The following is a 9,922-nucleotide window of genomic DNA, read 5'->3' on the forward strand; positions in this document are numbered from 1 at the left end:
TTTTACGATATCAATGTTGTTATTTTTACATTCTCAAGAAATAAGGCCTAAATAAGTGAGCATACATGCTCTTAATGCCATGCTGGATTTATATTGGCTTACTGTCTTTGGCAATTGCATATTAAAACGTAAGTGATAATACAAAAGGCTCCAGCAAAAGATAGAAGTGGTATGAAAACTTTTCACACAATCTGGACATGAGCCAGCCTTTTGAAACTCATCTGGCACTGGGCAAAGGAGACAAATTGTTGAGAAGCTTCTCATTTTCTTTACTTTGCAGACTTCCCTTCAAGCACTAGGTTTACTTTACTGTTGCTTTTAGAATACCTCACACCTAAAGTTGTGCATTCAAGGCTCTCTTTGAAGTATTTTAGATGCTGGTGGCATATTTCCTTGTAGATGTTTTACCTTCTTTATGTGTATGTGTTTGAAGTGCCCATGGGCCTTTTATTTTCAGTGAAGGCTGCCCTCAAAACTGCTCAGGCAGGGGCAGGGCTCAGCACCACAGCATGCACCCTTAAGCAGGACTTAATTTTAAAGAGGAGCTGTGGCTTTTAATTATAAGCTTTGTCGAACAGCATGTAGAAGACCTAGAAGTGACACTGAAGGGTTGCTCATATCTTATACAGTCTAAAGAGATTTAGAAGGTGAGGCACCTCTGGTTCTGTTTTTACCACAGTCCTGTGTCAGATGAAATGTTCTCTGGCTCAGGTGGAGTCCTAAGACAGAACAAAACTAGTCTTGAGGCATTCCACCTGCTATGTGCTTGCTCAACAGCAGGGTTCTTGTATCTGAAGCTCTGCATCTTTTGTTATGCACAGTGAATTTCTGTGGCTCAAATTAGTTAAAATATCAGTCAATATATATTGAGATTCTGAGTATTTTGTGTGGAGCAGGATGGAAGCGTATCTTGTGAGTTGATTCTAATTCTGATGCTGCATCTGAGCTGCCTTTTCTGGTAGGTAATAATGAGCCCTGACAAAACTGTTGGGAATCTTTAAATAAAGCAAGAAGAGCTGGAGGCCTGGAGGATTAGAATAGTGATCATCACCTATTTAGGTTTTTTAATCAGAGCAGAGTACTTTCTTCCACTGTTTTTTCAGTGAGCCTGGGCTGTGCAATTTAGTTTACCTTTTTTGATGATGATAAAAGCAACAAGACTGAAAACATTCTGGGAGGAAAATAACTGGGTATTGTTAAAAACGGGACTGAAATTTTTAGGAATTCACTTGAGAAGTTTAGATAAGCATGAGATTTTTTAATTTTTTTTTAAGTTTTTCATACATTTCATCTTTTCTAGCATGTGTCACTATTATGCAGCATGTTGCTAATACTGGAGACATATGGGTAACAGAACAGGTAATAGGTAATATTATCTCCTCCAAATTTCAAGAAGGCAGCATGTGGAGATGATTTGGTTCAAGGAGGATTGAACAGGAACCTGCCCTTCAGGTTAAATCTCTGTGTTTAGAAATAGGAATTGATGGGCAGATTTTAAAAAAGTTTCTCAACATATCTGCATGCTGCCTCTGAAAGCAAACTAGTCATCCTTCCTTCTGTCCAGTGCTGCTATTCTTCATAGTGCTCATTTGGTAACTGAAACTTCCTTTTCTAGTTCGTTTTTTTCTACAACACATGAAAATGTTTTCTTCATAGAAAATAAGCATTCATTTGTTGTGCTACTGATATTTCTATACCTAGGTACAAACAGTAACTTTAATCCCAGGAGATGGCATAGGACCTGAGATTTCTGCTGCTGTCGTGAAGATCTTTGATGCTGCCAAAGTAAGTCATATTACTCTTGCTGTAAGCATTATAAGTTTAACTACAACAAGTATTAACTAGGCTTATTAAAAATAATTTGTCTTTAACTTCCAAATAAGCAAGTCATGTTAAAGCTATTAAGACTTCTTGACAATGGAAAGAGTCTGAAGCTTCAGCTAGTAAAAGATAGGATTGGGATATCAAGGCAGGGCTTGAAACTGTTAGCTGGCAGAGTAGACAGCAAATGCTGTATTTAATTTTGGAAATATAAACTCAATATTCATGGGAAATCATACTGTTGATGTAGCAATCCTGGGCAACTGATAGAGGCTGTTCTCTTGTTCATCGTGACTTCCAGTGCAGATGAAAGCATGTATGAAAGGACTGGGCATGTTCTTAGAAATCAAACTGCTGCACTGCTGAACACATTCACTTCAGTGATACGAAAGCAGAGTATGTCCAAGAACTGTGTTACTGCCTGTCTGAGGAACCTCACCAGAATTCATTCAGTTTCCTCAAAAGGAAATAGAGCTCTTTCAGGAAAGATGCCTGTTAAATTGTTCCACATTAGTAACAGCACAAAGACATATTCCTTTCCATTACAACTATCCAGCTTGAACTGGGGAAAAGTGAAGTTCTCTTTAATTACCTAGGAAGACCTTGTAAGAGTTTTGGTTGTTTCTGGGGAGTCAAGCAGGAGGGGTGGAGGAGTAAAGGCTAGGTTTGTGTGTGAGTGCATGCTTGCAATACTTAATCAGATCTGTTCGGTTTAGAGGGGATTCTCTAATAGGTTACACTTAGATCAGTTCTGTTTGCAAAGCCCTTGTATCTTTTCCTTTATGGTCCTTGAGAGCTTGTCTCCACTTAGAAGTGGGTGAATGGAACATTTGCAGTTTTTCAGTTAGAAAGCAGATATGTATCTATTATGTACTGTCTTGCAGGCAGTATGGATGACAAGTTCTCAATGAATTCAATTTTCGAATGTCTTGTCTCTTGTATACAAGTAACTCAACAGCTCTAAGAACTGGAAAGAGAAATTAAAACTTGAAGCAAAAGTGATGATATTTAAGTTAACATAGAGTAAATGTGTTTAGACTCCTATTCAGTGGGAAGAAAGGAATGTTACAGCTATCCAAGGACCAGGAGGGAAGTGGATGATTCCTCCAGATGCCAAAGAATCCATGGATAAAAACAAAATGGGATTAAAAGGTACATTAAAAGGGATTAATACAAAGATATTAAATACTGTTCTTTTTATTGTGAGTCTGATTTAAAGCTGAAGACCTTCATCTGTAGCATAATAAAATGGTTAATTATAGGGGACAGCCTGTCAGGTAGTCTTCTGTAATTTTAAAACAATCCTTCATTTAGAAGCCATAACTTTCATAGATCTTCTAGGAAATACATTAAAGGCAACTACTGCTACAAACCAGCCTTTGGACTCTGTGCAGAATGCATTTCTAATGATAGTATGCAATAACTGTGTTCCTAATGAATAGTGTCTTGTTTTTGTTGTTTTCAGTGAAAAGCTTTTGTAAAAACTCCTATTCTAGGCAAGGGTGGCAATTTGGCCTTTAAACAGCTGATTAATATCACTGTAATAGTACTCGATAGCACAGAGAATTCCTGTGGCTTTTCAGCAGAAGGGTGAAATAGGAACTTGGAGATCCTCTGTTAAGAGCACCACTTCAGGTTACTACAGTTGAAATCTGAAATTCATGGAGGGATTTATCTTCTCATTCATTCTTGGTTTTGCTTTTTACTTTTTCCCTTTAGGGCCTTTAAAGACCCCGATTGCTGCAGGACACCCATCAATGAACCTGCTCCTGCGTAAAACCTTTGACCTTTATGCAAACGTCCGTCCCTGTGTCTCAATTGAAGGGTACAAAACCCCATATACAGATGTGAACATTGTCACGATTCGAGAGAACACAGAAGGCGAATACAGTGGAATTGAGCACGTGGTACGTTGCTGGAAGTGGTGGGTTTGTGTTTCTAATGGGTTTTCTGTGTTTCATGAAGGATAACTTTGCCCATGTCAGTGGCCTAATACTAGGAGGAGATTCAGTGGTGTTCAAGTGTGTTACCCATCAAAGAAAGCTATTTTATTGTGAAATGCATTGTTGAGACTGCCTCACTCAGAATTTCACTCCTTTGTTCCAAACATTCATTGAAGTGACTTGAAAACAGCTGCTGGTTTTACTGTCAGTGCGATTACTGTCTTTCAGATTGTTGATGGTGTTGTGCAAAGTATCAAGCTGATCACAGAAGAGGCCAGCAAGCGTATTGCAGAATTTGCTTTTGAGTATGCCAGAAACAACCAGAGAAGCCATGTTACTGCTGTGCACAAGGCAAATATTATGTATGTTGACACTTCTGCTTGAGCAGAATAACAAATAGTAATAATGCATTTAATTATAAACAACTTTTTAAGTCTTCCTCAAGTGTATAACTTGTGTTGATGTTACTGGCAGTAAGTAATCAGGCAGTCCTGACCCAGTATTGATATGACTCTAATATACTACTGTTATTATTAGAAAGCTTGTAGTAATCCTGTGACTTTCCTTGCGAAGCTTTTATTTTAAAAAGAGTCTTAAACTAGGAAAATTATTTTAAAAACTGAGGCTGATAATAGCTAGTGTGTTTTAGTCTTTGTACTGAACTGAGTTGTAAGAGGTGTGATATTATGTGATGCTACCTTTACAAACCCAGGAAGCCTTTAGTAAATGAACAGGAGTCATCCTGAGAATCAATGTATGCCTGTTAAAATACTGATAGAAAAATAGTTTAGGAGGAAATTTAAAAGGCGTAACTTCTCTTACTGCAATATATTTAAAAGATTATTTAACATAAGGGATAATTAGTAACAAAGTTTCTGCTAACTCTGCTAATATTTTAATCTACATTTATATATATATTTATTTAATCCTCTGTTGCATGCAGTTTTCTTTATCTTCAGTATTGCTTTCTTAGAATAACTGCAATATTCTCTTGCTTATCTAATTGCAGGAGAATGTCTGATGGGCTTTTCTTGAGAAAATGCAGGGAGGCAGCAGAAAACTGTAAAGATATTAAATTTAATGAAATGTACCTGGATACTGTGTGTCTGAACGTGAGTATTGATGTGTCTTACTTGTCATTAGCTTTAGCTTTAAATTCTTAACCTTAATGAAAATGTATTTCTTTCTAGATGGTTCAAGATCCATCACAGTTTGATGTGCTTGTTATGCCAAACTTGTACGGTGACATCCTCAGGTATGGAGACTGTAATTTCAACTAGTCCAGTGTGTAGAATACTGTTACTTTCCAGACAGTTACTTGGGTTATATGCTAGCCAGATGGGTGATGATTTTATGCACTCAGAGTTTAAAACTTTATAACTCAAACTTTAAGTGGGAAGAAAGGATGCTGTTATTACAGTTCAATTATTACTATATTGTTGGGAGGGGCTGCATGATGAGAATGTGCTTCTTAGTTTAAATAAAGTTTCTGCTTATGGAGGCTATGAATATAAGTCAGATGGGCCAGAAGAGATACTTCTCCAAATGTGTGAAGAATTTAATGGCTTAAACTGTAATAAAGAATGTTTAGTTAGGTATTGGGGGGGAAACTTTCTAATCTTAAGCACTAAAATAGCTTGTTTTATGTATTGTATTTTTCCTTATTTTCAAATTAAATTGCATATTTGAGTAACACTAATACTAGAGGTACTTGATCTCTTGAAGGCAAAATACATCAGAACACTGTTTCCATTCTGTAAAATGTTTAGGTAGAGAGTAAATTCAATTGAATGCTGCATGTAAAATTAAGTATCTTAATCTGAACTTTTAACATAACATTACTTCCCCTTGCACCTCCAAGGAGAGATCAGAATTTACCTCTTAGAATCCATCTCCTGGGTTTGTACAGATAACAAATGTAAAGGTAGCTTACATACAAGAAGAAATGCTTGCTGAGCTTCCCTTGAAATGGCACTCTCTCTATGATAAGGCTGTCTGTCGCCTCTAATTAAAATCAGACTTCCAACTAATGCTTCTTGCATTAAAAACTGTTAGAGGGGTAGACAGTGCCCTTACAGCAGCTGTTAACCAAAGGAGATCAAATCAAATGAGTCCCATCAGTACTATTTCAACTCACTTCATCTAATTCAGCATCACTGATTTTAAAGTTCTCATAGAAATTCTATCAATGATTTCATAGTTCTAAACATTTTTAATAAATGTGAGTGTGTTCTTGAAGAGGGCACTTTAGTCACTGAGGATGGTCTCACCTGCACTGAAGTGTGAACATAATGCCAAACAGGTTTCTTGGACTGAATAGGTACAGAAGGAAACCTCTTAGCTTGGACCATTAAATCCCTACTGTGACAAATTTAGACTGTATCCATTTTTTTTTCTCTCCAGACTATACAACTAAAGCTAATTGGGTTATTTTAGCTCAAACTTAAAATATTATTCTGCAAGGTCACCCAAACTTTTCTGCTTGTGAGTCCTTGCTTAGCTAAGTTGTAGGCAATAAAACAGTATGCTAAAATACTAGAGTTTTAAGAGCCTTCTTTATCTGTATACTCAGCTTTGAGGGTAGAGGATGATGACTATAGGCACAGTTGGTTTGTTCTTCCCCATATTAATTTTGGAGGAAACCAAATGCAAACTGCTTCTGTAAATTGCTTGTGGCTGATGACCTGCTAATGTCAGACTTGCGGGCTGTTCAAGAAAGAGAGGGGGAAAGCTAGTCTGGTGTCACTGGAACATATTACGTAAGCCAAATGCAATAAGCTTTAAAACAATTAGTAATTCATCTACCTAATATCATCTATATCTCCAGTGACTTGTGTGCTGGACTGATTGGGGGTCTTGGAGTAACACCAAGTGGTAATATTGGTGCTAATGGAGTTGCCATTTTTGAATCGGTAAGTCTTCTTATGCAAGGTACAGTATTAACAACTCATTTGTCTCAACTGGAGAATCTAACACTTTTCCATGACAGTGTGTGTGGCTGTCACTGTTTTTTTTACATAGTTCTACGTAAAACTATACTATGAATACACTGAACCTTTACTCAGAGACAGCAGTTACAGTATGTATTACACATAATTTTTTGCATGTCCTTTTACTGACACTTTGTTTTTCCTCTATTTTGTAAGAAAGATAAATATGCTCTGTGAAGTAGAACTTCATGGGCACAACTGGGAGATACTAGGTGACTTAGTTACCCCTTTCTGATACCTTTGAATTGAATTGTTCTGGTCTTTCCTATCTCCTTCCCACTAACTATCGCTGTGAAGTAAGTCCTATTTTAGCATGCTTGTGTGAGGATTATGTTTCAGGTTGCTTGCATACACTTGGATTGCCTAGGACATTTTAATCAGCATTACTGACATCATAACAGACAGGTTCACTTTTATTTCTAGGTTCATGGAACGGCACCAGACATTGCAGGAAAAGACATGGCAAATCCAACTGCCCTTCTGCTGAGTGCTGTGATGATGTTGCGTCACATGGGACTACACAAGCATGCAGCAAAAATTGAGACAGCTTGCTTTGATACAATTAGAGATGGAAAGGTAATCTAAGGGTGTGCAAATAAACACACTGAACTGAAATCAGATTCTATCATAGCAAAAATTAACTTAGAACATGAACACTAGATCAGTGGATGAACTGCTGTGCTGGCCTGACTCATGAGCAGTGCCACTGTCCTCTGATAGTAATGTTACTATCTTTCGTAGTGTTGAAGCTGCGCGGCTCAACAGTAAGGATGGATAGGCTGTAGCATTCCTTGTGTCTCAGTAATGCTCATCTTACGTTTCCACAGCTTTGTTGACTCTCAAAGCTAGGACTGGATGTCTGTTTTTTCATGAAGGGGATTAGAGGTTTAAGTAACTAATGATATTTCAGTAGTGAAGTTTATAATGTATACAAAGCACATATATTTAAATCTGGATCCTGAAGTGAAGGATGCTCATTTGCCTTTCACAAGCTTAGTTATCCACTTGTTTTACAGCATTTTAATCCTGACCGTAATACTTTTGCTCCTGTTTTCTCAGTTCCATTGTGTTCTTTTTTACCTTCTAACTGCTTTCACTCCTTTTTGGGCTACAAACAGGTTTTATCCAGTATATACTTTTACCCCTTAAGACTGTATGCAATTTCCCTTTGGCAGCAAGTGTCTCCAGATTAGAGACTCAAATGGGATATTCAGGAGGGCACACGCTCTGAAACCTTACTTAAATTTGTGCTCTTAAAATTGTTGGTTCACTCATCTACTTTTACATCCACCTTTTCAAACAGCTGGAAAGATTCTGAAGATTGCAGTTAAAGAGGATTAGCAGTTAGGCTGGTTCAGTTAACTTGGGCAGGAGCATAAGAAGCTACTTCGTAATGAAAAGTAACAAGTATGCTTAAACAAAAAACTGTCATCATTTCATAAGTGGTCTGTTTGCAGCTATCTTATTGTGTGTAGGAGGCAGTTAAAAAAATATCTAAACTTACAAGTGAATAAAGAGGTGCTCCTGTAAAGTTCCCATTTACTGCTCTGGAAATGAAAAATCCTCCATCTACAGGTCAGTAATTCTATGGAAGATAACATTGTGCAAGTTTTGTGACATAGCTACTGGTTTACTTGTTACTTACAATGTTATGAATATATGCTCACAATGGAGAGTATCTTTTTAAATTAGAAAAAAAGCATAATGCAGTTAAAATTATAAGATCCTAAAATAACAACCTTTGATTGCCTCTCCTGCTTTCTGTTTCTCCCTTTCCTACCTTCCCCCCAGCCATTAAATTAAGATCTCTCTGTGTGTCATGTAAGGCGAAAACTCACGGTTTTAAATTACCTTCTGGAGTGCTTTAATCTAGCAAAGCTGGACTAGCAATGTTGTCCACTTCCTTCTTTATTTTACTATCTTTGTGCTGCCAGACAGGAGTTGAAAAAGTTTCTTTAACTCTGCCTTTTTCCATCTCTTAACTAAACTAAGCAAACTGGAAGAACTGTTAACATGCAGCATTAAAAGCCATGTATGCTTTTTCTGTGTAGGTTTCCCTACAAACAAACAACAAACACACATTAAAATAAAAAACAACAACAAAACAACCCAAAAACCATACAACCCCCAAAAAACCAGTTAGTTGCCTTTGTGCTGTGCCTTCATATATAATTTTTACTTCCAAAGGACAAAGTTCCTATTGAAAGCTTAAATACTTAATGATTAATACTTAATGATTAATTACACTATTATGTGGTCAAGGGACTTTGGAGAGCTTTGGCCAAACATATTATCTTCCTGCAGTTAAGATAAAATCATGTGGAAATCTGATAATACTTGATGTTAATACTCAAGTTTTCTTTACCTGCTTCAGTCCGTACAGCCCTTATTGATACAGGATGCAGCAAATCTCCAACTGGATGTATTCCTCCTCACCCCTATTTAGTATCCACACACAACATAGAAGAACATCACCTAGAACAGTTCAGACAAGACCAGCCCCATAAAACAGTTCAGTAATGGTTTTTCTTTCTTTCTTTCAGGTCTTGACAAAAGACTTGGGAGGTAATGCCAAGTGTTCGGAATTCACAGAGGAGATCTGCCGCAGAGTAAAGGACAAAGACTAAATTTTTCTCATACTACCTGTAATAACTCCGAAAGGACACAGCACACAAAGTACATTATATATGATATCCATATGCGTATAGTTTGCTTGTCTCTTGAGAGCAAACTTTTTAGCTAGGGCCTCTCCATTAATAAAGTCAGTCCAAATGGCTACGAATGATGCTTGTGCCTGCTTTCAGTGGACTTGAAGTGCTTTGTCATATTTATTTTTTTCTATCTATCTATCTGGTGAACATTTTTACGTCAGTGAATTCTTTCATTGCCACTGGAGCTGTTCTACCATTTCCCATTTCAACTGGAGGTTTTTACTTTCCACAAAGCCAAAAAAAAAGTGCAAATAAACCAGTAACAGAATTAGTGAAATATAAAAGCACCTTAATGGTTAAAACCTACTTTATTGATCTTACTGGAATTTATGAGATAGGTTTTCAGCCTAACAGGAGCACAAGATGACCTTCATAGACAGAAACGGGTATGAAGTAACTTAAAATGGCAATTTCATGTTAAAGCAACAAAGAAACAACTTTAGGTACTCCAGTAATT

The 9,922-nt window shown here is 37.1% G+C and overlaps 1 protein-coding gene across 1 annotated transcript in view; it reads left to right on the forward strand.

The window, feature by feature from the left end:
* Positions 1–9,539, forward strand: part of IDH3A (isocitrate dehydrogenase 3 (NAD+) alpha) — a gene marked incomplete at its 5' end in the record, with an annotated part of 9,726 nt that extends 187 nt beyond the window's left edge. The window contains 9 exons of the mRNA XM_010014750.1: positions 1,702–1,785; positions 2,859–2,973; positions 3,541–3,728; positions 3,993–4,126; positions 4,774–4,876; positions 4,955–5,019; positions 6,592–6,676; positions 7,178–7,330; positions 9,298–9,539. Coding sequence (XP_010013052.1) covers positions 1,702–1,785; positions 2,859–2,973; positions 3,541–3,728; positions 3,993–4,126; positions 4,774–4,876; positions 4,955–5,019; positions 6,592–6,676; positions 7,178–7,330; positions 9,298–9,381 — 1,011 coding nt within the window. The remainder of the gene's footprint in view (positions 1–1,701; positions 1,786–2,858; positions 2,974–3,540; positions 3,729–3,992; positions 4,127–4,773; positions 4,877–4,954; positions 5,020–6,591; positions 6,677–7,177; positions 7,331–9,297) is intronic.
* Positions 9,540–9,922: the final 383 nt, after the last annotated feature.

The sequence above is a fragment of the Nestor notabilis genome, unplaced genomic scaffold (assembly GCF_000696875.1).
Source record: "Nestor notabilis isolate BGI_N333 unplaced genomic scaffold, ASM69687v1 scaffold13855, whole genome shotgun sequence".
NCBI classification, from domain to species: domain Eukaryota; kingdom Metazoa; phylum Chordata; class Aves; order Psittaciformes; family Psittacidae; genus Nestor; species Nestor notabilis.